This window comes from Sapajus apella, unplaced genomic scaffold (genome assembly GCF_009761245.1).
Source record: "Sapajus apella isolate SASKATOON/1434 unplaced genomic scaffold, GSC_monkey_1.0 scaffold86, whole genome shotgun sequence".
In the NCBI taxonomy this organism is placed as follows: domain Eukaryota; kingdom Metazoa; phylum Chordata; class Mammalia; order Primates; family Cebidae; genus Sapajus; species Sapajus apella.
This window is the reverse complement of record NW_022437026.1, coordinates 3,976,984-4,003,698: the sequence shown is the minus strand read 5'-3', so window position 1 is coordinate 4,003,698 and position 26,715 is coordinate 3,976,984. Positions and strand designations below refer to the sequence as shown.

Sequence of the window (26,715 nt, the reverse complement as noted above, 5' to 3'; positions counted from 1 at the left end):
TGGAATAAAATAGGTTCTGGTCTCACAGCAGGAGGCGGTACGAACAAACCCAGCAAATGATTTTGGAAAAACTGAGGGAAATGGAAGCGAACACAAGATATGCAAAACAGTAATGTCCAAACCTGTTTGTGGAGAGCAGAATAATGACTACACTGGTGATACCTTTGCTCGTTGTGCAAATTAAACAGAACTCATTCCCTTTCCCCCAACCACATATAGAAAAGCACTTAAGAGTTCAAAGGTAAAGCTTGTCACACTTCAAATACAAAATGATTTACTTTACATGCAGCAAAATATACAAGAAGTGAATCCAAAAACCAACTTAATTCAGTTCATTATATTCGCTTGGCACAATTGCAATTCAGTTTTAAAAAAATATTTGAAAAATACTGAAACTGACCTGAATTCAAGTATAACGGTTTCTTCAACAGAAACATTATCAATGCAATAAAACATTACACGGAATATATTGAAGCAAAATGCCTTCTTGTGTTTTTCCCTTAAATTTCTGTGTCTTTTTTTTTAAATACAGCTTTAATGCCAACACAACTCACAATTGTATTTTTAAATGAATATTATTGCATTGTTTTTGCATATCTTGTGGGACAGAAAATGCAAAGGGTTACTGATTCCCATTTCAGAAGCAGAGACAGTGGTTTGTTTTTGCTTTCAAATGGCCCCAGATTCAGAGCTTCCCACAGTTAAACCAGAAAGGGGGGACTGCGTAGCCACTGGTGTGCGCGGGCATATGGTGTGGGTGCATATACATAGGTAGGACATATGCGCACAGACAACCCACCGCACACACACGCGTCGCACACTCACAGAGTCTCTCGAGCATGCTCCTCTCTCGCAAACCCACCTGTACACCCAGCATAAAAAGGAACCCAACTCTATCACCCACATGTGCAAGACCACATCAAGTGCATTGCCAATTACCTTTCCATTAGAAAACCGAACTAAACCAGAACAAAAATAGGTTACTACCTAAGGAAATGATAACAAATTATTGGGCATACACAATGGATGGTAAAACTCTCCTGCAGCGGCTTCTATTGAACTTCCGTGAGAACAGGAAACGACAATCCTTTAAATAACACAAGAAAACCAAACCCGATGTACGTTGGCAAAAGTGAAAACAGAAAGGTGAGGGGGCTACAAGACTTTGTAAACACTCTTCTTCCTCCCTTCCCTCTGGGAAAACAAAATAAAAAATAAAAAACCCAAAACCAAAACCAAAACAAAACAAAAAATCCAAAAAATCGAAAACTGCAACATGCTGTCAAGAAAAGTGTCAAACCACAAAACAAAAGAGCGCTCAGCGGAAGCTCAGCACCACCTGGTTGGGCGGAGCCGGCGGCCCCTTCCCTGCGGCGCAGCTCCTCCGTTGCGCTGCCTGCGGGCCGGCGGCGGGCCGGGAGCCCGGCGTGGCCTGTGCCTGTGGGGCGATCCCGTCGCGGGTGGATGGGGACGGGTCGAAGTGAGCCGCACCCCCGCCGGCCGGACGCCCATCCCCAAAGCTCCGCGCCCCTGGCGGCCTCCTCCTCCCTCTCCGGGCCCGGGCGGGGTCCTCCTGGAAGTCCTGCCCGGCTCCCTTCTCCAAATCCGCAGGGCCCTGGCTCTAGGGAGACAGCAGGCTCGTACAGAATATGTGCAAATGGTTTCTACAAGCAGAGTCGAAAGACACCCGTTTGCTGTAGGGTCCTTTTGGTGAGGGCGCGCAGGAAGCCGGGGTGCTCTCCCCACAGAGGCGCTGCCGGTCCCGGGGCCTGCGGGCTTGGGGAGGGCAGGCGCCTTCCTCACGCCCCGGGACCCTCGCCGCCTCCTGTCCCCGCGTCTGCGGACACAGCCGGGCGCCTTCCTCCCGGAGGGCGGCTCGCGCACCCAGGCTCCGCGTCTTGTCCCAACAGAAATGAATGAAGACGCTGTTCCGGTTAACTCCAGGTCACGAGAACAGTGAGGCACTTCTGAAACGAACCCATTAGGAACATTGAAACAAATAAAAAAAAGCCCGCATCTGGCAGCGCCCACTACAGGCTGCTGACGTAGACCCTGCTGTCCTGGAGCTCCTCTTCACTCAGTCGCCCCCGCGCGCGCACACAGCCCGCGTCCTCTTCGCCCCCGGCTAGGTCCTGCCCCGCGTCCCTGCAGTTCACAAAGGGTAAGAGGGCGCCATTGGGGCTCTGTGGGGCGCCCCCGCTGAGGATGTTGTCGGCTGCGCTCTCCATCTCCTCTATGGTCATGTCGCAGGCGTCGGCCAGCTCCTGGGTGGTGACCTCGATGAACTTGGGATCTTGAGCAAACTGCCCCAGTCCTTCTGAAATCAAGACCTGGAGACGCCGGATGGGAGCCATGGAGAACCAAAGGAACGTTATTCTTGGAGCCCAGCTCTTCTCTTGAGGGCTAGAGCCAGGGGTATCTGGTGGGTCACTTGGGGAAATGTGCGTGTGTGCACGCATGCATGTGCACGTGTGTGTGCGTGTATGTGTGTCTGTGTTGGGAGTGGCACCCACAGGGAACAAGAAGAGATGGAGCATCTCCCAAAAGAATTAGGGACGTCCAGGCCAGAGGAGAGAATTTTGGCTGGGCTGGCCAAACACTGTCATCAAATATATGAAGACCTGGCTTATGGCCCAGCACTGTGGCTCACATCTGTCACTCAGCACCTTGGGAAGCCCAGGCAGAAGGACTGCTTGAGCCCAGGAGTTTGAGATGGTCCAGGCAACATAGGGAAACTTCGTCTATACAAAAAATTTAAAAACATTTGGCTGGGTGTGGTGATGCGTGCCTGCGGTTGTAGCAAGGCCAGAGGCTGAGGTGGGAGGATCATTTGACCCCAGGAGCCCAGGCTGCAGTGGGCTGTGATTGCGCCACTACACTCCAGCCTGGGTGACAGAGCAAGAACCTGTCTCAACAGACAACCAAACCAAAACAAAAACCAGAGTAGGCTTGGCTCACAGAGGGGCCCGGGGATGGCGGGGGTGCCCTGCTGCTTCGTCAGCAGACCCCAGCCTGCCTCTCTCCTTTCTGACACCCACAGAGCCTTTATACTATTCTTTCAGAGAAAGCATTCTCCCTGGTGAAACTGTCGAGACAGGCCCTCTGCCCACTGCCTGCTGCTGCTTTTCCAGGGGTGAGGTATATGTGCAAACACCGTGCATGCCCCTGCCCTGCTTCTGCTGGGAAGGGCCACCAGGGGACCCCCAAACTTCTCTGTCCTCCTTACCGGCTGCATAGTGCCCAGCTATAGGAAAGTTGGCTCCTGAGTCAGAAGGTGGAAGGCAGCTGAGTGCAGCCTGGCACTCACTCCTCCCAGGCATCTGTTTGTCTTGCTCCTTCTCTCCTTACCCTGCTTAGTTTTTCTTTGGCACTCCTGAATTTCCTGATGTGTTATATGTGTGTGTGTTTATTATCTGTTTCTCCTCACCACAATGTTAGCTCATGAGAGCAGAAGCTGTGTTTCTTAGCTGTGTCCCTGTACCTAGAATAGCGCCTGCACATGGTAGGCACTCAGGGGAGGTCTGTGAAATGAATGAAGGATGGCCAAGGCCACAGGAAATACCAGTTTAACTCCCCCACCTCCTGCCGACAGCCTGATGTCCAGATGAATGCAGCCTCTGCTTGGCTATGTCCGGTAATGGGGTTCACTACTTTTCAGGCAAACCCCTCTCACTTTGGAAGAGGCCAGTTGGGAAGGTCTTCCTCATGTGAGCTGAAATCTGCCTGCTGGTGGGTTGAGCCAGTCACTCTGCCACCTCTCCCCATCCCTCCTGCTGCAGGTGTGAGAGGTGCATCGCACCCTCCACAGTCACCTTCTCTCCAGGTTTCCTTCCCCAATTCCCTGAACTGGTTCTCCTAGGAAATGGTGTCTAGGAACCTTGCCATTCTGGTCGTCCTCTTTTGGCCTTGTTCCAATGTGTCAAAGGTCCCTAATAATGTGGCGCCAGGATTGCACTAGAAAGCTCTCTGAAAGCTCTCTCGTTCTAGACTAGTGTCTCCCAGCCTGGCTATGCATCACAATCATCGAAGAGCTTTAACAACTATCAGTTAATTTGTCCGCATTTCCAAAGCTCCCAGGTGATTCTCATGGATAGTCAGGCCTGAGCGCCTTGGATCTGGCCTGTCTGTGTAGAAGGGCAGCCAAGCTCACATTTGCGTGTTGAACAGATGCAGCACACAGGTCTATGGCTGGGACGAGCTGCTCAGTGATTTCTGTCACCCTCTGCAGTGGGCCTGGCCTCAGGAGAGCCCGTGGCATCTCGTGTGGGCAAGGCTTTCTGCACACCAGCCCTCCTGCAGCCCTGACGGGGTGGGTCTTTCTGCTCAGATATTGACTGCAATGAATTTGGAAAGAGCCAGGTGCTCCCTTCTCAGCTCCACATGCCAAGTCCCCTTGCTGCCCCTTGGGCCTCTCCCCCCACCTGTCCGTGAGTCACTTACCGCTTCCACCAGGCTGCTGGCACTGCCGTGGAACTGCCTCCCTGGGGCCCCAGCCTGGCTGGGCACCATGAGGGAGACGGGCCGGGCTCTCCGGGCGGTGCTGCTGCCCCCGCCACAGGGGGTGGTCTCAGCCCAGGAGCCGCAGTGGATGGACGGGAAGCTGCTGTTGAGTTTCTCGCTGGACTCGGCCCCCTCTAGCCGCAGGGTGGGGACGGGCTGTGGGGGCCAGCCTCGGCTGCCAGGTGTGGCCGGGGGGGTGGCAAAAGGCCTGGGGAATGAGGCAGGGGAATGGCTTCTCTGGAGGAGGGGGCTCAGGCCTGCCACTGCCAGTGCCTGTGGACACACAAGGAGTATGAGTTAATAGGAGGGTCCACCCCAAGCAAGGCAGGCCCCTGCTTCTGAGCAACCACTGCTTTGTAGGGCTGTGTCTAGCTAGCTCCACCAGCCTGATATTCACATGCCATCGTTTTCCCCTCCTGGTCCTATTCATTAACCTGGCATGACTTTCAACCATCTTAGAATACATCTTAGCACCATCTGGGTCCGAAGTGATCTCTTTCTCCTGTAACTTCTGCGAGCTGGGATTGGGTGGAGTCATGGTAACCTGCTTTTAGCCGTGGCCCTGTCACCTGTTTATTCTCTTGCTCTTCTCAACAGGACGGAGAACAGGGTGAGGCCTGCGTGTCTGTAAAACCAGAGAGCGAACGCCCTCTATCCATTCGCCTTGCGGGGCTGGTGTGAGATTCAAGTGCGGTGAGGTCTGTGAGGAAGCCCTCTGCACCTCACAAAGAGTCGGGAAAACCGATATTTGTGGTTTTGGTTCTGACAGTTAACGGGGCTGTTCATAATGCCCTGCCGGTCTCTAGCTCAGGTTATCTTTCAACCATTGTTAAATCTGGTGTTGTATTGTGCTTACAAGATTCATGTGGTGTGCCCTCTGTCCCTGAATGTTCTTGAGCATCCTGAGGGCAGGGACCAGGCCTGCCTGGCTGTTGCCATGACGACCTGCCAGGGCAGAGGCTCTGCAGGGCGAGCTGCTCTGATAGGATGTGCTCCTGGGAGAGAGAGACACTGTGTGTGCCCACCTCTAGGGGCACAGAGAACAGGAGGAGAAAGATGAAGAGGAGAGTTTCGTGCCTGTCAGTATAACAAGAACAGATAGGTAAAACTGACTACTAGGAATCTTTTAAGATGGCACACATAGTGTCCCCACATTCTTCCACCTTCTGCCCCAGCCCATGGTGGTCCTCAGCCTGGGGCTCCTGGATCCCTGGGGATCTGAGAAAAGTGTAAGGCCATATTCATTATTTCGGAAAGCCCAGTGGAAATCAACACACAGGCTAAGAAAACCAGTTCATTTCTTGGGGCTGAAGTCCTTTCAACTCAGCAAGACCACACTGGCCATCTCACGCTGACTGTGAGTTTTGATTAGCAGTTGAATGCCTTTGGGTACAAAAAAGTCATTTAAAGCATACGTCCATGCTATAAGAGAGTATATCATTAAAAAGGTCAGAATGTTGGGAAACTCAGTTTGTCTGGGGTTAATAGACTGGCCTCAGATAATACTGAAGTTCAAAGATACTAAAATATGTTTGGTCCGGGCATCTTGGATTTCACTATCTCGGCTGGAGTCAGCCATGCCAAGAGACAGTTTCATTTATGGAATCTCCCTGGACCTGATTTCCCTGGATGTCATTCCCTACTCTTGACCATGTGGCTGGTGGGTTCTTTAATCACTTCTATATGTCACTGGATGGATTTTTGTGCAGCGAAATTTCCAGGTATGTTCAAACTCTAGGTACAAGTACATCTTCCTGAATGCCCTGCAGCATAAGTCAGTGTCTGGGGAGTCAGTGGGATCTGTGGCAGCCTAAGAAAAAGCTCAGGTGGAGCCCACAGCTGTGGGTCCTCAGGATGACAGGAAGAGCTCCTGTGCACCAGCACTTCCTAGGCCCCCACCCTGCGATGCTGCAAACCTCGCTGCGGCCTTTACCTGCACTGGAGGCGTGTGAGGCCCTATGAGGTGGCTCTGAGGGCAGGGGCAGGATGTGCCAGCCATGAGACAGGCAAGACCCACTGATGTCCTCAGGATTTGTCCATCATCCTGGGGACTGTCTGGCCTGCTGGCAGGTGACAGTGGCCTGTCCAAAAGCTACCTGATGATGAACCAGATGCAAGGGCAGGACTGTCTTCTGAGAGATGTCTCCCCCTCGGTCCTTCTGTCGCTTCAGACATTCCAGGTGGAAGGAGGCCCTTCGACCTGCAAAGTCAGCCAGAGAGCCAGGATCAGGGCAGAAAACAGGATGCTGGCCTGTGACAGTTCACACCCAGGTGGGCGCCAGGAGCAGTAACTGTGGCCCGGGACACTCCTCCTTTCCCCTCCCCTCATCTGAGACGTATTCTGAAGCATCTCTCTAGGGCTCATCCCTGCACATCCTGCCTTTGGAATGTTGTCTCCTTGCTTTGGAAATCTACCCAGCCCACTGTGAGAGGCTGGTCTGAGCCAATAACATGGTTATTGCCCTGAGTACCTGACCAGTGTCCTCTTGGGAGTAACCACCGACCACCCCTGGAGAGTGAGGTGTGCATTTACCTAGTGAGGCGGTGCGGAGGAAACCCCTCTTTGGGGATTGCCGGATGTCCCTCTTGTCCTCCTCTGGGAGTGTCAGTTGCCGATTTTCATCATCCTGGTAGGAGAGCCTGGAACAGAGAACTCTTGGGGCTTGCTCCTGGAAGCTGAGAAGTGGCCACCCACAGGGACAGCTGCATCTGCAGAAAGCACTTTGCTCTGATCCTTAGTGAAGGGATGCCCACTTTGTGCTTACATGCAGGTCAATTGCCACCCCAAGAAGTTCTGGCCTGCCCCTGGCACCTTCCAGGCCTGCTCACTGGGGGTTGCCAGCTCCTCACCTGCAGCCTGTCTCATGGGCCTGCAGTTCTGATTTGGGGAAATGAAGGGACTCTAGGGTCAAAGGTGTTAAGGAAGCTGAAAGAATCCTAGGCAGGTGAAGTTCTTTTGGGGAACGGCCCTGGCTCCCGTGTCTGTATGAACTGATGCTGTTTTCCCCAGTGACCCTCAACTTTAGCCCAAACTTATCCCCATCCCCGATTTCTCCCGGCTCTGCCACCCCCACCGCATCAACAAGAGAACATGAGCAGCTGCCTACAGCCACCCTACAGTCACTCAGTAGGTGAACAGCAGGGCTGTGAGGGATCTCAGGGGGCATCTATTCTATGGCCTCCAGGCCTTTGATGGAGACTCAATGAGAAGTAGATTTGACACCTTCCCATCATGCAGCCACACCTGATGGAATGAAACCTCATGCCCTTTGCTTACCCTCAGTGCATGCATTGCACCCTGGTGAGTCCTAGTCCACTTTAGTCTGTTCTATTTTATTAAAGTCTTGATTCACAATCCCTGCTGGGTCGGCCTGCAGTCTGAGAAGCACAGTTGCCTTCCAACCTCGTTCCCAGATGAGACCACTGACTCACTGGTCCCTGGTGCCACCCCACACCTCTGAGGATGACTCCATGCCTGCTCTTGGCACAGCACAGAGACTTGGGGAATTTTTAGATGTGCAGGAATGCTGGCTGAGTGCAGACCGCAGTATTTTGCCTTCAAGCCTTGCTCTTACTCTCAGCTAGGTAAGGCCTCCCTATCATATTTTTTTCTTATGCAAATCACCCCCACTCTTGCAGACCCAGCTACTGTTTAACCCTGTGCATGGTACCTGTTAAGGTCACCCTGCCCTCCACATCCTCTGAACGCCTGTACCCCTTGGGGTTGTACCTGTACCCTTGGGGGTAATTAGTGAGAAACTGTGTTATCTTCCTCCCCTGAGACCCTCTTAGTTTCCTAGTTTGTGGAATTTCCTTGAGGTTGGAGACTGGGTTCTTAATGACTTCACAGAGCACCTGGTGCACCAGGCATTCTAGAAGAACTGAAATAGGTTAAAACACATGCTCTTCCCGATTTCTAGGGCAGGCAGCCGGGCATTCATCTGTATTCTCTAAAAATCAACTTAGAGAATATGCTCTCATAAGGAGCTTCGGGTATTTCTCTTGGTTTTACATTGACTGCGTTTCACTGAGTCAGAAAAGTAGAAGGTCTGTCACCCCCAATGCCCCATTTTGCTGATGGGGACATGAAGGCACAGGGCAGCCGAGTAATTTGTCAAGAGTTGCTGGTTGGGACTCTTTACAAGTTTTTCCTTACTCACTGGACTCTTTTTTCTATGCCAGGGGAAAAGGAGGTGCCTCTGCTACTCTTCCCATCCAGTTCCTGGGCAGAAAGCACTGGAACCCAGGAAATCACACGCTGTGCTGGTCTGGCGGCTGATCTCCCCACACGCCCCCCAGTGGGGGGCCTGGTGCCCCCTCCCACCTCCTCCAGCCACACCTTTCCTGTCTTCAAAAGACTGCAAGGCTAGTCTTCCCTCACTCTAAAGTCCTTTCAGGAACTGACTGGACTGACATGCTGGGATGGGTTGGTGAGTGCCTCCTTTCTGCCCTGGGTCTCTGCAGGGCTCCTCCCTGTCAGCATCAGCAGCTCCAGGGTTCCCTGGTGGGGCTGAGAGAGGATACCCTGCATCGTGCCTGGCCATGCTTAACTGTGCTGCTCTTCCAGAGTGGGACACTGGCTCCCAGCAGGTGACACAGCCCCCCAGCATGCCAGATTCTTGACATGCCTGCCCTCCAGCTCAGAAAATAACTCTGAACCTTTGGAAAAGTGTCTATCCAAGGAGCAGGCACACCTGCTGCTGGCCTGCCCATCCCTCCAGAGGGCCTATTGTCAAGTGGCTGCGTGCAAGCCTATAGGGCCCAGGCATTTCCCCCTAGGGAAAATCCCATGCCTCAGTTTCCCTTTCTATGAAATTGGAATGACATATGCCCTGCCTGTCTCATAGGCCTGTTGTGAGTCACAAATAAAGTAACAGATGAGACAGAGCTTTGAGGTGAAAAATGCCAGAAAAGCTTCTGAAACAATGTGTCTCAAACTTCTGTGGATGTCACTCAGTCCTAAAGACGTTTCACAGGGAGACACCCTCGATACACACATCTGTTGGCAATTAAGCAAGTGTTTCACAACACAGGGCTTACCTTTGTGACATCGACGCACTCTGATAGTTTCTATTATGCTATGCTACGCCCACTTTTAAGGGCTAGTTGTTAGTGACCAAATGAATGTCACAACCTTCTAAAGGATCTAGATCTGCAGCTAAAATACTCTAAGAATTGCAGCAAGGACAAAAGATCTCAGGCATAGGTTTGCCACCAGCGCCCTCTTCTGGGCAGCTTTATTATAAGCAACGTGTTGAGACACTTGTTAATTGTCAATATACGTGTGTGAGCACTGAGTCTCACCAGAAAATATATTTATGCCTGTGTCTTACAGCCCAAAAGGTTTAAGAAGCAATGTTCACAAAATTTTCTGGCAAGGAAAGGTCAAGCTAAAAAGGGCATCGTGTGTGTGTGTGTGTGTGTGTGAGAGAGAGAGAGAGAGAGAGATGGAGGCTCCCATTTCACTAAGGAGATGACAAAGGCTGTGCAGGTGTTTCTCTGTGATCTCCTCTCCTCCTCCAATCAGCCCCAGAGGAGGGATCTCAGGGACTTGCCCCTGCCTCCCCAGATTTGTTCCCACACCCGGGCTGGCCTTGGCAGAGGGCAGCAGAGCTCACATCTCTGTGGAGAGCAGGCTGGGCTCACTGCAGGCTTCTGTGTCATTGTTCATCTTCACTTCGTAGGTCTCATCCTGAGATGTCTCCTCCTGACCCACCATGGCTGTCTGGCTCTCCCGGGAGTGGCACCTACAATATCCAAGAAGAAGAAAAACATCAGGAACTGCCAACCCTCCTCCCCTTCCTTCAGCAAGTAAAGCATCACACACGCACACACATGCATGCATACACACATGCACAAACACAAGCATACATATGTGAACAGGCACACAGTTGCTGGTGCCTTGTTTTCCTGTGATTGCTGATGGGTCCATGGAAGTATTAAGATTAGGGTGAGAGTCCCATTTGGGAGAAGGATGTCTACTGTTGATCCAGGGAGATCTGAGTCCTGACCCCAATTCACTTATCCTCTGGTCCAAGTTGCTTAGCACACCTCATGCCTCAGTTTCCCTTTCTATGAAATTGGAACGACACATGCCCTGCCTTAGAATCTGCCCCCCCACTCACTCCAGCTATGACACCTGGGTCTTTGGCATCTGGTACAGCTGAGAAGTCTCTGGCATCCTATTTTGAGTGGAAGCCTTACCTAGAGGGGTTTGCTCTCCTGAGCAGAGGGCAGTGAGCCTGAGTCCCTGCTGAGCCAGAATCCCTCCTGAGCTCCAGATCCTCACACACTAGGATGTGCTTTTCCCTCCTGGGACAGGGTCTTATGCTCACAGGCTGTGCCTTCTTTAGCTCTGGACCAAGGCCTCTTCCTTTTCCTGTCTAGCTCAGCTCAGTGCCTCCCTCTGTCTTGCTTTCTGTAGACCTTGCATGTTGGGCCCACTTTATCCTCAGATCCCCGAGAGCATCAGAGAAAGATCGTGGTCTATCCTCTCAGAGCTGAGTGCTAGATCAGTGCCCTGGCTCTGAGCATCACTGGCAGGGTAGGAGTAGTTCTCTCTCTCAAGGAGTCCTGCAGATTGCTACCCACCCTGCAGTGGGAAGGAAAGATGACAGGTGGGAGCTCCAAGAGGATTGGGAGTGGAGGGAAGTGGAGTGAGCTTTGGTGATGGTGTCGGGGGAGGAGTTGGAGGTGCAGGGCGGCAGCAGGCAGGTAACAGCACTTCTGGGGGCCCCTGGGCACAGGACGTGCTGGCCCATCCTTAGCACAAGCAATGCCAGGGCCTGAGCTGCCCTTAGCCTTGAGCTGTGACAGAGAGGACAAGGGAGCTGGGATGTGGGCTATGCTCCTCTTCTTCACCAAGCTGAAGCTTGGTGCCCTGTTGTTTGTGCTGTCTGCAGTGGGCAGAGGGAACCGACATTTCATGAGCACTGACTGTGTGCTGGGCACTGTGCTGGGTGCTTTGCGTGTGTTTTGCTTCATGGAGAGATGTATCTGTGGGGACAAGGAAATTTCCCAGGGTCTCCTCCCCAGCTCCTCTAAACATCTCTCACCCCTTATGTCACAGAGAACAAAGCCTCACAGGAAAATGCCCTTAGAGGGTAGGGATTTAATTCACCCTGAGATGCTAAAGATGGACATGGAGCCCTCCTTCAGCAGAGACTTTGATGAGGCCAGCAGGGGAGAAGTGGTGTGGGGATCCAGTACTTGAGTCCTCAAAGGCTATGGGGGGAAGGGAAGTGAGTTGCAGAGAAGGGTGAGGCCCCCACAACAAGTGCAGGCCCCCAAGACTAGATGCCCAGATTAGATCCTCTCCTATGTAAAGCTAGCCCTTCAGGCCAGCGCAGCAAATCCAGTGCTGAGCAAGCTGCCCTGAGCACAGAAGGCAGCAGTGCAGGCCTCATGAGTTGAGGGATGCCCCAGTGCTGCCTCTGGGTGGCTAAACCAGCCAGCTTGCAGAAAGGAAAGCAGACAGGGGATGGTCTTTTTAACTCGCCTGTCATCTGACATAATTAAATGCCTGGCCCTAGGGGCTTGCATGCAGCCACCTGAAAATGGGCCCTCTGGGGGGATGGGCAGGCCCGCGGCAGGTGCCTGCTCCTTTGATGGACACTTTTCCAGGGGTTTAGTGAGAAGCTCCCACTTCTCTTATTATTTTCTGAGCTGGAGGGCAGGCATGTCAGGAAGCTGACATGCTGGGGCGCTGTGCCGCCGGCTGGGAGCCACTGTCCTACTCTGGAAAAGCAGCACAGTTAAGCGCGACTAGGCACCTCTCTCAGCCCCACCAGGTAACCCTGGAGCTGCTGATGCTGACAGGGAGGAGCCCTGCAGGGGCCCAGGGTGGGAGGGAAGTCCCACCATCCCAGCATGTCAGAGCAGTGCATGCTAGAGCACAGGGGATCAGAGGACAAGGAGAAAAGACTGAGCAGGGTGGCCAGCCCCCGCTTACCTCTGGGAGCTGAGCTTCCACGCCACCTCCTGCACCCGAATGGCAGGGGACAATGGGGGCCCATGGCCCTCCACAGTGCTGACCGTGCTGGGGTGGCCAGCGGGGTGAGGGAGGCGGCCCAGGGCGGTGTTGTTGGCATTGTTGATGTTGGCGTTGGAGCCGGTGGACGAGTAGCTGCTGGGGGTGAAGGTGGAGTCCACCAGCTTCTCGTGGGAAGGCGACTCTGTGTCGCCCTGGCTGCTGCCTGCCTTGTTGATGTGCAGCGGGCGCTGAGTGGTGAAGGTCTGGGGGAAGGCGCTCCGGCCGTCACTTTGGTAGTAGCTGACGTGGTTGCCGAACAGGCCACCTGCCCTCTGTAGGCAAGAAGGACAGGTGGGTGGAGGAGAAGCCCCTCAGTGTCCACTCCTCCCAGAGAGCAGCTTGCACAGCCAGGCCAGTGGAATGCAGGGCCCGGGAATGCGGGCTGCCTTCCTTTGGGGAGGCGCAGCCCTGCTGGGAGCCAGGGGCACCTGAGGACCTTCTTCATGGCTGGCTGCTCCAGAGTGGGAGGGACCCACAGTCTCAAGGCTCCGGGCTCCCCTCTGCAGCAGCTGGGAGAACGCACACACTGGTAGGGACGGGACTGTGCAAGGGGCTGCCGCTGGTACAAGCTGCCCTGGAGGTTTCCAGTGAAGTCCCTGAAGGCTGGGAGTGAGTTTCCAGGGCACATCTCGGACGGTGGTCCCCGAGAGCAGCCAGCACACTGTGAGGGTGGGGGCTGGGAAAACGACCAGAAGATTCTAACCAGATTAAAAATAAATAAATCCAATGTGCTCACAGAGCTAAAAGCTATGTCGGCCAAACGGTTTTGAAAATGAGGAATTTCCTGCATGATGCTCTTTTTCCCCTCAGGGATTCATAGATAGTTAAAGCCAGGAGCCAGTGTTTTCCCCCAGTATCTTTTCCTTGTCCTGGGGAAGTGGGCAAGTAGCTTTTTGCAAGGTTGCAAGCTTCCACATCAGAACATCCCTGGGCCTTGGAGACTGAGCCTTTGATTTCTGGGGTCTTGTCAGGTGATGTCACAATCATGCCATGTCCCTGAGGCTACTCAGTGACGAATGTCTCCGGTGATGAGGATAAGGATAAGGAAGAGAAGGAGTAGGGGCAGGATGGGCTCTGCTTGCCCCCTGTTGTGTTCCACAGCCTGGGAACTGGGCCCTGGGCTGGGAGCGGGTGTGAACAGGGCCCTGCACAATTATGACTGGCAGCTTCTCCCTTGCTATAGGAGGAGTTTTAACCAAATACCAGCGGGGTGAGGCAGGTAACACAAGTGAATGATAAATGCCCCTTATTCTGGTATAGCTGTGTTTAATTTTCACTACTGCAACTGCTGGGCAGCTTCAGTCTCCAGGAAGGGAGAGGGAAAGGGGAGGACTTGAGGGGCTCGGAGACCTGGGGAACACATGCTGTGCTTCATCTCGAGGGGCAGCTGCCACTAGGCTCCAGCCCTCTGCTGCCCTGCTGGAATGTAAGCTCAAAGTTGCAGGTCTCCTGACTTTTCCAAGGAATGCCAGGAGTCTTGATTTTGATCTGAATGTACCAGATTTTCAAATAGTAACAAACAAAACAAGCCTGCAGATTAGATATGCCCAGGGGTGACCACTTTATAACTTCTAATGTAGAAGTTTCTCTTCTCCTAGGAAACATTTCCCTTGGGAAGACACTGTGAAATGCCGTTTCCAGGGAGCCCTGCCTTGGGATGGAGTCAGGCTTGGAAAAGGCAAAGGGGTGAGGACACAGCTGATCAGGAAGAGCCTGGAAGTGGCCCTGTCCTCTGGTGCAGCTCTTTCCCCTGGACGTTCTTGGCAAAACCCTGCCCACCCTCTTGCTCCAAACTGAACTTTATAGAGGCTGAAAGTGCGCCACAGCGCCACCCACCCTGAAGATGTCATCTTCAGAGGCAGCGGACACAGCCTCCTTCATGGCCTTGTCCAACTCCTCCTCAGCAGTGAGATCTCCAGAGATGGCCCGTCGGATCTCAGGCCCGATGTCATGCAGCGTGCGCAAGCCAGCCTGGAACCCAGAGGGAGGATGGTGAGGACCGCGCTCCCTTTCCTCTGAGCTCCCCAGCCAGCCACAGCCCAGGGCCAAGGCCTGTCCCTGCAGGGCCCTGGCATCCTCCACCCAGCCAGCTGACCCTCTGGAAGGTTTGCCTGTGTGTGAACCAGGGGCTGGGCTGCCCACTGATGGAAGAATCCATTTACCCATCCAGGAAGGATGAAGCCTCATTAGGAGGGGGTCCCAGGGTTCAGGGGCCATCATGGGAGCCTCAGTGAAGTGCTCAGAGCTCTGGGGGCTATGACAGCAGGCAGGACCATGGAGAGCAGTCAGTGACGGCAGGTGGGGAAGGGCACATCACCCCCTTCTCACAACCATCTTTGGAAAGGTCTGGAGCTCTCTGCAAGGTTCCCTCTGCAGGGACCTGGCCTCCAGCTGCTGGGGAGGGACTGGGACCCTGACTGGAGGTTAGAGGCAGTGACCAGGACCTTCCTGGAGTGTGGGCCCACCCCCAGACCCTCACCTGCAGAGACAGCGCGTTTCTCTGGGAGGGCTTGCCCACAAGGCCCTGCTCTTTACGCTTCTTGAACTTCCGGAAGTACTCCTGGATCAGGAACGTGGCATAGAACTTGCCAACGGTGACCTCATCATCTGAGACGTATGGAGAGGGGAGAGGGGGTAAGAGGGGAGCAGGGGAATTCAGTTGTACTTCATTTTTTTTCAGCATCCAAACTTTCTTTAACTTTTTAGGTTTAATTTTTTTGGAGAGGTAGTACATTCACAGGGCTTAAAAAGAGAAAAAAAATACATAAAAAGGCTTATAGTGCAAAGTGTTTCCCACCACAGCCCTTATGTGCCTAGTCGCCACCTCCTTGTAGATAGTCTAGTTTCCTGAGTATTTTCTCAGAGAGTCTTAGTGCAAATTATTTCTGTAAATTGACAAACATATTCTTATTCCATTTTTTTAAATGGAAAAGGTAGACTATTGTCAAAATTATTTTCTACCTTTTTTTTTAACTTTACTGATATTTGCTAACTCTTACTTAATTCCAAAATTTCAAATGTCCCTCATCAATTGGCCACTCTTCCAAATGCAAGTGCAACACAGTTCTGCCTAGGTTGGAGGGAGGGGTTGGTGGAAGGAGGGCTTTCTTCCCATGGAAGTTCAGATTTTTCTTTCAAACCAGATTGGGTTTTTGTGCTAGGTGGCTTGGTTGCATCCCTGCTGGGCTGGGTGTCCAAGATTACATGTGACATCATCAGTCCCTGTCCTGGGAGTGAACCTGATGGTGGAGAAGCCGTTAAGTTCCCACAGGAAACAGTTCGTGCCTGTAAAGAGCCTCTTGGTTCTTTGTCAAGAGATGCAGTGGGCCCAAGAGACCGCTGGGGACTAGATCTAGGGGCTGGTGAGGGTTCTCTTTCTCCTGCCTGTCCCTCAGAAATAACCAAATCCATAGCAGTGATGACCCCCACTTCTCTGGCGAGGGCCCCATTTCCAAGTGGGAGGGAAAACCCAGGGTCCCCTGCCCAGTATAGTCAGGAAGGAAGAACTGAATGGTGGGACAAGCCTGGAGTCCTAGGTTTCCTGGGCCTGGGTTTGAATCCTGAATCTGCTCTGGACTCTCCAGGTAACCTTGGGTCACCAACTCAGCTTCTAAGAACTTTAAAGTTCCCTGAGCAAACCTCACAGAAATGTTGTCAGGGTTCAATAAAATAATGCATTTGAAACATCATGTGGCATTGGCCTTCTTACAGGATTTTCACTTAGCCCAAGTCTGGCCTTCCCTCTGGCAAGTGGTTCTCAATACAAGTGGTGTCACCTCTTAAGGAGCACACAGTAAATGTGTAGGATGGTTTTTAGTTGTCAGGGTGCTGCGGGGTGGCACCAGCATTAAGTAGCTCCAGACCTGTCCCTTAAAGTGCAGGCACGTCTTGCAATCACAGCTTTGCACTCTGCATGGCTTTCAAACCTATGCCACACATCCATGATTCTGCTCATGACTCCCTGAGATCAGAACATAATTTCACTTTGCAAAGGAACACAGGACATTTTTTTTTGGCATGGTTTTAACATACCTGAAAATTTCCAGGAATACAACTGTGTAAATTGATGAAAACTATACCTTGGGTTATTTGAACTTGGCCAAGAGAGGTTCGCATTTTTGAAAACTGTATTCCTGACGACAATGCTCTTTGTGGTATCTGGGTCACCCACCGTAAGCATCACATCATGGTTATTTCAATGTGTAAGGATGTGTGTGTGTTTATGTGTGTGGGACTATTTATTCACACACTTATTTAATATACTTATTTACCTTTTATTTCAAAATGTCAAATATAAAGTGTTGACAATATTCAGTATTGTCGTATTTCCTGTAAATCCAGCCGTACGTGTTGTAAGTGGGTACATGAGAAGATGTCATCAGTTAACTGTATCTTCTAGTATGGTTATGCCTATTTACATATTGAAGACATCTGCTTTTAAGAGACTTTATATTAGAGTGAAGACATTATATTAATATATTATACATGTTATATGTTAATATTAATATATTATAGAATTATATTAATATTTGGAAATTATATGTATAAGAAAGTTATATTACCTATAATTTTCATTTGGAAAAAAAACAAAGAAAAAATAAACTCTTTGCTATAAAAAGGGATTTGGAGCTTGATAGGGTCAAGAAACACTGCTCTTGGAAGAACAAAAAGAATTTCATCCAAGAGGGGAGGAATCTCGGGGATTCTTATTTCAGGGCCTCAGAGCAATCCTACAGCAATCAGGTTTATGGGAAACCTATACCTTGTGGAGTTTCCTTAGAAGTTCTGCCAAACCCCCAAGTGTGAAGGGACTCACCTGTTCCCCTGTGTAAAAAGCAGAGTCGCACCAGTTTCCAACCTGACATTCTGTTTCTGAGTTTGTGCAGGGCATTGTACCTTTGTCTCTTCTAACCAATAGGGCCTTTGAGCCCACAGGAAGGGTCTGAAGGCAGACCTCCAGCAAGCCTAGGGGACTCAAGAAGCAAGTCTCATGGGATGCTTCTGCATTCTAAGGGTGCCACAGCTGGAGGAGAGGCAGGCAGAGGAAGGCACAGCCAGGCAGTGGCCAAGGTACGGGAGTCCAGGAAGCACTCACCACCTGCAGGGGGCACCACCTGGTCCAGCAGCTTCATGCTGGTCCGCTTCCAGATCTTCTTGATGATGGCCCGCAGCTCCTCGTTGGCTTGTTCTAGGTTCCCTGCAGAGCGGAAAGGATCCTCAGCCCCTGGGTGGGCCTCTGATGGGCTGGGTCCCTCTGCGTAAGGTAGGAAGCCACAGATGGTGGCATCTGCCCCACGCAACCCTGACTCATCAGTTTCTTTCTCTTTTGCTTCACTTCTCCCCAGTCTTCCCATTTTCCACCTCCTTTCTCTTCCCCTTCCTCTCTCCATCTTCCTTCTTTCCCCTTTCCCTCTCCTGCATTGTCCAATGCCATCCCTCTCCCCTTCCCCGTGCCTGTGGCTCAGGCCAGCCAGCGGGCCCTTCTGCTGACACTCAGTGCTCTTCCTTGTAGACTGAGCCCAGCCCCTAGGCAGCAACAAAGGCGACCATGTGCTCAGCAGCTGGAACATGCATGGCCCTGCCATGGGCAGTGGAGGACAGCTCCCTACGGGTGGCATTTCTCATGGACCTCCTTTGGCAGCCACAGGGGACATGGATGATTGGAGGGTACATCTGTCAATGAGGGCCCTGTCCTGAGTTCCCCTACTTAGATGTCTGTCCCATGCAGCCTCTGGGGTCCTGGCTTTACAGTGGTGTAAAAGGAAAGCTGAGACCTACAGCTGTGAGCAGATGTGGAGGTGGGATTCTAAGATGCTCCACTCCAGGGCACACATGTTGCCAAAGCCCTGGGCCCCTGACCATGATAGATTTTGCTTCTGAGACTAGGTTATATGGCACACAGCACCCATGGCCTAAGACAGAGAGGTCAGGTGGGCCTGACCCAGTCACATGAGCCCTTTAAAAGCAGAGTTCTCTCCAGCTGGCCTGGAAGAAAGCAAACACTCATGTGGGCTGAACTAAGAGAGGCAGCCTCTAGGAGCTGAGCGGGTCCCCAGCTGTCAGCCAGCAGGAAAGTGAGGACCTCAGACCTACAATTGCAACAGATGAATTCCACCAACAATGAGATCTCCCCCAGAGCCTCCAGAAGAGACCACGGCCTGATCAGTATCCTGGATTTGCCTTATGAGAGCCCAGCTTCACCACTGCTGGACTTCTGACCTGCAAACCGTGAGATAATAATGAGGTGTCTTTTTAAGCTGAAAAGCTTGTAGTAAATTTGTTTCACAGCACTAGGAATGTTCCACATTCAACCATGATACTGGACTGCTGGTCTTATGTGAGAGCAGTAGGGGATGTTTACTGCTCTTGCCTAGGACCAGCAGTTCAGTATCATGGTTGAGGGCTCTCATGTCAGACTGCCTGCGTTCAAATCCACCTCTGGGGCCACAGGGCAGAGCATGCAGAGGTGGCAGTGGAGTGAGTGACAGAATCCCGAGCTCCCTGAACGTCAGATCCAAACAGGACCTGAGGTCAGGGGATGACTCCCGGGCCTACCAGCTATGCAGGTGATCAATCCCCTTCATGGGAGAGGCAGCTGGAGGTTTCTGACAAGCAGTGAAAGATCCTAACACATATGGTATTCAAATATACTTAGCTTCAGCACTGGGCCGAAATAGTGTCCTTCCAAAATTCATGTCTGCCTAGAGCCTGGGAATGTGGCCTCAGTTGGAAATAGGATTTTCACCAATGTAATTAGTTAAGATGAGGTCACCCTGGATAAGGGTGGGCCCTAAATCCAACATGGCTGGTGTCCTTATAAGAAGAGGAGGGGACACAAGACCCCAGGGACTACGTGAAGATGAAGGCACAGATGGCGATGCTGCTGTGAGCCACCAGGCATCGTCCACAGCCCTCAGAAGCTGGGAGAAAAGGTGGAACAGATTCTCCCCAGATCCTCCAGAAGAAACCAACCCTGCTGATACCTGAGTTTTAGACCTCTGGCCTCCTCAACTGAGAGAAGAATTTGCTCTTGTTTCAAGCTGCCCAGTTTGTGATCATTTGTTACAGCAGATCTAAGAAATTAACACATCTTCCAAAAGGACCTTTCATTTTTTTTTAAAATCACACCTTAGTTTATCTTCATAATGGTCTATGTAATTGTGGAAGTTCACTGACAATTGTTTCATGTCATCTAAGTATTTTTCAATATCTTCCTTCTATATTTCAAGAGAAAAAAGCTTGTTTGGCTTGGTACTGGAGTTGGGGTGAGAGATCTGGTTCTCGGAAGTAGGTGTTAATTTCTCCCCAATTCCCGCCACTCTGAGAAGTCTGAAGGGTGAGGACTGATGTAAGCCTTATCCTCACAAATGTAGATGTCTTCTCACATTTCTTTCTAGTTGCTTCTAAGACTTGACTTTGTCTTCCTTCTTAAGATTTTACCAAGTTTGTGGAGGGCAGGCCCTTTGGAAGCTGTTCTGAAATGTTTCTGTGTTTAAAAAGATAGTCCTTAGTTCTTGACATGATTGTAGTTCTCACATGGCTGGCTTCTCTCCTTTTCTCTGGAACTCCTATTTCCTCAAAACTGGGCCTTTGCATTTGATTGGTCAGTCTTTTGCATTGTTACTAGCTACTGGTCTTCCTTAGCTGGCATGTGGTTTGCTTTGACAGTGAACCTTTGACTCTGCTGAATCCTTGCTTCCATACCTCCCTGCCTGTTCTTCCTCCACGGCACAAAATCTTACATCCGTAATTTACGTCAAGCTTTAAGTATTACAGCATATTCCTCCTGAGAGTCATCATATCGCCTCTCCTTCCCTTTGAACATAGGGTAGTAATACTCTTTGTAGAAAATTTGGAAAGTAAAAAAACTAAAGGAGTAAGGTAGAAGTCACTGCTGATCTTTCTACTCATGACAATCAATATTAACACAGTAACACATTTTCTTCCCAGTTTTCTTCTGTGTTATGTACACATGTGTGTATAAAATGTGTGTTTTGGCTGGGTGCGGGGTGGCTCACGCCTATAATCCCGGCACTTTGGGAGGCCAAGGCTGGCAGGTCATGAGGTCAGGATATGGAGACCATCCTGGTCAACATGGTAAAATCCTGTCTCTACTAAAAATACAAAAATTAGCTAGATGTGGTGGCGTGCTCCTGTAATCTCAGCTACTCAGGAGGCTGAGGCAGAAGAATCGCCTGAACCAGGCAGTTGGAGGTTGCAGTGAACCAAGATCACACCACTGCGACAGGGCAAGACTCGGTTTCAAAAAAAAACATGTGTGTTTTAGTTTTCTGGTAGTCAGAAATCAGCCTATTTATGTCCATTTCAGATTGAGTGATTGCATTGGCTACTGATGGTATAGTTTTTTAGCCTTTGCTTTTTTTTTTTTTTTTTAGTTTAGTAGCAAAACTTGTCCTATTTTTATTTTTAATTTAATTTGATTTTATTTTTTCAGACAGTGTCTTGCTCTGTTGCCCCAGGCTGGAGTGCAGTGGCACGATCTCAGCTCACTGCAGCCTCTATCCACCTCCCAGATTCAAGTGATTCTCCCGCCTCAGCCTCCCGAGTGGCTGGGACTACAGGTGCTCACCACCATGCCTGGCTAATTTTTGTATTTTAGTAGAGATGGGGTTTCACCATGTTGGCCAGGCTGGTCTTGAGCTCCTGATCTCAGGTGATCCACCTGCCTCAGCCTCCCAAAGGGCTGGGATTACAGGCATGAGCCACTGTATCTGGCCCTTAGTTTTATTTTTTTAAAATCAGCTCATTATTTTGACTTTTGGTGGATTGGTTCTCATTTCCCTCCATTTCAAATGTTTCTGTAATTTTTTGGGAGGATCTAACTGAGAGAAGGCCCATCTCTGGTCTGTTCAATGAATTAAATTCCCAGGTGTCATCACCTTTCTCTAGCCTACAAATGAAGCAACTGAAGTAGAGACAGAGTAAATGGCTCATACTCTTGTCATTAGTGAGAGAGCAGGGACTCAGATTCCATCTCCCTGCCCAGGGCTCCTTCTGTTTCCCCAAAGGAAAAGACTGATGGACAGCCTGCGCTTTAAGCTGGAAGCGTGGGAAGGGGGAAGAAGCATACTGCTTGTTTCATCCGTGTTTTCTCTAATTACTACACGGTTGGGTTTGAATCATCTCTGTAGCTGGTTCAAAATGCAGATTACTTGGCCCCACGCTCAGGGAGCTGGCTTCAGCAGATCTGTGGGGTGCCTGGGACTCAGTAGCTTAAACAGGTGTGCACAGCTGCTTCTGCAGCAGGTGGTCTTTTGACCATGCTCTAAGAAACACCAGACAGGCTAAGGCTAGGCACTCTTGGAGAGAAATGGCATCTTCTGAGGTAAATTTAATACAGCCTTTCCCACAGTGGTTCGCAAACTCTTATCCATTGTAAAGTGAGCAGGTTATCTCACTCAGGCTGCTGCTAGCCTTAGGGTGCCTTGTGAAAACTAGAAGGGCCCCTCCTGGTGGACACAGCCCTGAGGGAGCCCGGTCTGACTAGGTGGCACAGGTGAGGTCTGAATCCTCACCTGTCGGCCAGCTGATAGCCTTGAGCCAGGCTCAGCTGACACGATGTGTGCAGTGACCTCCACCACAGCCACCACTTGTCACTATGTCCCCATTCCCAGATGTCTTCATAGCACTGTCCTAATAATTTAAAGAGTTGCGTGTTTGAGACCCCTGCCTGTAGCCAGTGTAAGTCCTTTTAGACAGGGGTTGGTCCTGCTTCAGGGAACACCCGTCTCTTCCTGTTTTGTGAGCTATACCCTCTGACTTAAGACACTTCCCAGAATGCGTCCCAGAGTTTCATGGAAAGCTAGAGTTCAAAATGAATAAGCTAGAGCAAGCTTGTCCAACCCACAGCCATCAGCCACCTGCGGCCCAGGACGGCTTTGAATGTGGCCCAACACATATTTGTAAACTTTCTTAAAACATTGAGGTGTTTTCTTTTCTTTTCTTTTTTTTTTAAGCTCATCAGCTATCGTTAGCTATCATTAGTATATTTTATGTGTGACCCAAGACATTCTTCTTCTTTCAATGTGGCCTAGAGAAGTCAAAAGATTGGATACCCCTGAGCTAGAGGCAGGGAGGCCATTCAGGAAGCAAATAAGTCATGAGCAGGCTGGGGCCCTGTGACATCCTGGAGCACAGGTTACTCTCATATCCCTGCTCGGAAGCTGTCTGGGGCAGGAAGGTCCCTCGAGCGCTTTGCAGGCTGCTGAGCTCCTCTCTGATTGTCTGCTAGACTGTCTGAGTGGCTCTCCAAGTGCCCACAGGTGCCCTTACCTTCTGTTTTGATCCTCAGGGCCGTCCTGACCAGAGCAAACAGGGTGGCATTGAACATGACCGTCCCGTCGCTGTTCAGAGGCATGTTCATGGAGACCAGGCGCTGCAGGGGAAGGGGGGAAAAGCTGGTGACGATGGCAGGTGGTGCTTAGGGGACCACAGAACACCATGGCAGAGTGATATGGTTTGGATCTGTGTCCCTGCCCAAATCTCATGTTGAACTGTAATCCCCAGAATTGGAGGTGGGGCATGATGGAAGGTGACTGCATCATGGTGGTGGATTTCTCACAAATGATTTAGTACCATCCCCTTGATGAGTGAGCTCTCATGAGATGTGGTTGTTTAAAAGTGTGTGGTCCCTCCCCCTTCTCTCTTGCTCCCTGTCTGTCCATGTGACGCACCTGCCTCCCCTTTCCCTTCCACCATGATCGGAAGCTTCCTGAGGCCTCCCCAGAAGCAGAATGCTAGTGCCATGCTTTCCATACAGCCTGCAGAACTGTGGGCCAATTAAACCCATTTTCTTATAAATTACCCAGTCTCCACTATTTCTTTATAGCAGTATAAGGATGGCCTAATACATAGAAGATGCTGGGGGAGACACAGCTTGTGTGGGTGTTGTTGGAGTAGGCAGGGAGTGAATACTCCCTGAAGCATTCCAGGGAGAATCTTGCCTTCACCATAACTACTTTTGACACTCATCACAGAGTGGGAAAGGTATGAAATTTGTCCTCATTAGACCCTCACTTCCACAAAAGGATGTGAAGCCCACCCAACCTTGCGCCCCGCTTGAAAGCCTGCTCAGGCGTGCAGGTGTGCTCTCCACTGGCAGCAGAGGCCAGCTGCACGCCATCATGTGCTGGGAGCCCACCTGTCAGGCAGCATTTGTCCACAGCCCAGAGAAAGGATCACAGGAGCTTTGCCTGCAGGAGATGCTGCCTGTCCTGTCTATTGACAAATACGCTTCTGCATCAAGCCGGAGCAGATGCTTGCTGATACTGGGTAGTGCTATCTTACCTTCTTCTTTGCAAGGGCACCCCCAAAACAGGCTTCCCTGGCACTGAAGGCTCTGGTGTGGGGCTCTCAGCATGCACTGGGCCATGATGAGGATGTGTGATGTGAAGATCATCATGGCGTCCATGCTACAGGAATGCTTAAGGCGAGCTGTTTGTCTACTAACACGGTGACCTCCTGCTAATCTCAGTGTCTAGAAGGGTTACACTTTTCCTGAGTGACCAGATGTTGATGACCTGAACCTCATGGACAGTGTGAACTGTATCATGGCCACTGGAAAGTTTCACACCCAGGCTTCAACCGGCCCAGGCCCACCCTGAGGTACATGAACCCCCTCCAAGCTGCACCCCTCCCCCGACCCTCGCTTTGCATGGTGTTTGCACCTTGCATTTATTTTATGCTCCCTTTTTCTGATCTTTTCTGTGCCCTTGGAAATCTCTTAAAATCTGTTTTTTGGAGCAGAGTGGAGGCACACCTGAGAAGAAACTCAGTGAACAGGGCACAAGTAGACGGTTCTGTGTGCCCTCGATCTGTGTTTTCCGTGAATGGATTCTCACAGGGCCGAATCCTCCTGCCTCTGAGTTTCCTCCTCTCTCTATCCCTCCAGTCTCCCTTCCCAGCTCTCCGTCAGCTCATTATTGCCCCAACAGGGAGCACAGAATGACTAGGGTGGAGAGGAGGGGAGGAATAGAAATGACACTCTTTTTAGGGTCACGGTCTCACTAAGGAATCTGATTAAAGTGAGAAATCCTCCCCCTGGTAAAACTTTGTATTTTAGTGATTTTACGTACAATTTTAGGACTCACAGACCCCTGAAGTCAATGCCTGGACTCTCTAATGGCCCTCCAGCTCCAGTAAAAGAATTCCTAACCCCTCTAGCCTAGGCTGAGAAGTCTCCCATCCCAGGGTGCCTGGATGGTGCAGTGGGATGGGCTGAACAAGCCCTTTATCCAGAACTGGGCTCCTGGCTCACTGGGACATGAGGCATTCACTCTGTTATTCCCTTATGGAGTCTGAGGACTTAGAGCTGGAAGCACCCTTAAGATGTAATCTGGCTCAGGCTCCTTCCTTTGGGCCTAAAACTAGTATGTTCTTTCCCTTAGAGGATCACAAGAAACGGGCACTTTGCCTACCCTGTTTTCTCTCTTCCTCCCATGAACCCAGTCATCTCTTACTTTGCAAGCCACACGGTGAGGGCACAGCTTCCCAAAACCTAGTGGGGGCTGAATCCGCCGGAGAAGGGTCACCACGTCCAGGTGTTTGATACGACCCCTGGAACAGGAAGGAGAAAGGAGAGGAGGGACAGAGCATCAGAGAGTCATGGTCTCTGCTAGCAGCTCAGGACACATGCACCTGAGGGGTACAGCCCACTCATATGGGGAACGCTGCATGGTGTGGTGGCCCGATTAGTCGCACTCAGTGCAGAGTTGCAGAACTGCATGACACAGCCCCAAACCAATACACACGTTTAGATTTTAATGAGTAATTTTCTGCCCATGCTATGTTCAAGGTGGAAGGGGTTTTAGCAGCACAACAGAATTCTCAATATGTACTTGATGATTGAACGAACTAACCTTTAAACCGAAAGGTATTTACCGAGGGTCAGTCAAATGATCTTTAGACCAGAAGCAGGAATGGAGTCAAGATTTTTCCCAACCTACATATCCTAACTTCAACACTTACTAGTTATTCCTGATACTAGAATTTCCTATCCTTCCATTCAACTGAATATTGCATATGTAAATATATTTTGAGATGGAGTCTTGCTCTGTCACCCAGGCTGGAGTGCAGTGGCGTGACATCAGCTCACTGCAACCTTCACCTCCTGGGTTCAAGCAATTCTCGTGCTTGGCCTCTGGAGTAGCTGGGACTATTAGCGTGTGTCACCATGTCTGGCTAGTTTTTGATTTTTAGTAGAGATGGGGTTCACCATGTTGGCCAGGCTGGTCTTGAACTCCTGGCCTCAAGTGATTCACCCACCTTGGCCTCCCAAAGTGCTGGGATTACAGGTGTGAGCCACCATACCTGGCCTAGTAGATATATTCTTGACTTTGAGGTGCTGGGCCTTGTCCTGCTGGACCTTGACCCTTCACCCTGGGGTTTGATGCAGTTCAGTGTTTCCAGTTGATCCACGCAGTGTTGGCCCACTTCGAACCCCTTCTGCAGGTGTGGTCAGCTATACCCCTCTCAGCTTGGGGAATCAGGATTTCCCTCTGGGAACTTACTTGGCTTCAGGGTCATACTCTGCCCAGATTCTTTTAAACTCATCCAAGTGGTGGGGACCAAGGATGGACCAGTCCCTTGTCAGGTAGTCAAAGTTGTCCATGATGACAGCTACAAAGAGGTTGATGATCTGTGGGAAACAGTACCATGAAGTGCTCTGAGAAGACGTTCCTACACACCTGCCTCTGGAACCCCCTTGCCAGCCAGGGCCCATAGATGGCAGAAGCCAACATTTCTAAAGACCAGTAATCCATCTTGCCAGTCTTAGAACTACCAGTCTTGGGTCTCTTGGACATAACCTTGACACAGCTTCCCTGAGAGTTGCGTGGGATGAACCCACATCTGGGCTACAGCTTCCCTCCTACTGAGCTGCTGGGCAGGGCTGCCCAGGAGGGGGACTTTATCCCCTTTCCCTCACTCCTCAGCAAGATGCTAAAAAGGATAGTTCTTTCTAGGCCTCCGAATGTCCCCTTTGTCCTCTGGGACAATGCCACTATGACAAGAGCCAAGAATGGGCAAGCAAGATGCTGGTGGCGCTCACTCTGGCCCAGGGCTTTCTGCCTTTCTCTCCATGTGGCTGGACACTCCTGCCAACTTAGTCTTCCCAAGCCAGCTCCTCTGATGGGGTTGCCCTGACCATGAGCTGCAGAGATGGA

At 51.0% G+C, this 26,715-nt stretch overlaps 1 protein-coding gene across 50 annotated transcripts in view; it reads right to left on the bottom strand.

The window, feature by feature from the left end:
• Positions 1–251: 251 nt before the first annotated feature.
• The window catches only part of CACNA1C (calcium voltage-gated channel subunit alpha1 C), a 703,883-nt gene continuing 677,419 nt past the window's right edge, over positions 252–26,715 (bottom strand). For 27 of the 50 annotated variants that reach the window (XM_032254246.1, XM_032254259.1, XM_032254247.1 and 24 more), the window contains 12 exons: positions 26,062–26,189; positions 25,012–25,108; positions 22,826–22,928; positions 17,628–17,729; positions 15,012–15,139; positions 14,369–14,503; positions 12,452–12,804; positions 10,119–10,247; positions 7,034–7,140; positions 6,597–6,700; positions 4,441–4,773; positions 252–2,330 (listed from right to left, as the gene is read on the bottom strand). In XM_032254246.1, coding sequence (XP_032110137.1) covers positions 2,031–2,330; positions 4,441–4,773; positions 6,597–6,700; positions 7,034–7,140; positions 10,119–10,247; positions 12,452–12,804; positions 14,369–14,503; positions 15,012–15,139; positions 17,628–17,729; positions 22,826–22,928; positions 25,012–25,108; positions 26,062–26,189 — 2,019 coding nt within the window. In that variant the 3' untranslated portion in view covers positions 252–2,030. Of the gene's footprint in view, positions 2,331–4,440; positions 4,774–6,596; positions 6,701–7,033; positions 7,141–10,118; positions 10,248–12,451; positions 12,805–14,368; positions 14,504–15,011; positions 15,140–17,627; positions 17,787–22,825; positions 22,929–25,011; positions 25,109–26,061; positions 26,190–26,715 lie in introns of all 50 variants that reach the window. The other 23 variants (XM_032254241.1, XM_032254239.1, XM_032254245.1 and 20 more) reach the window with 1 other exon arrangement.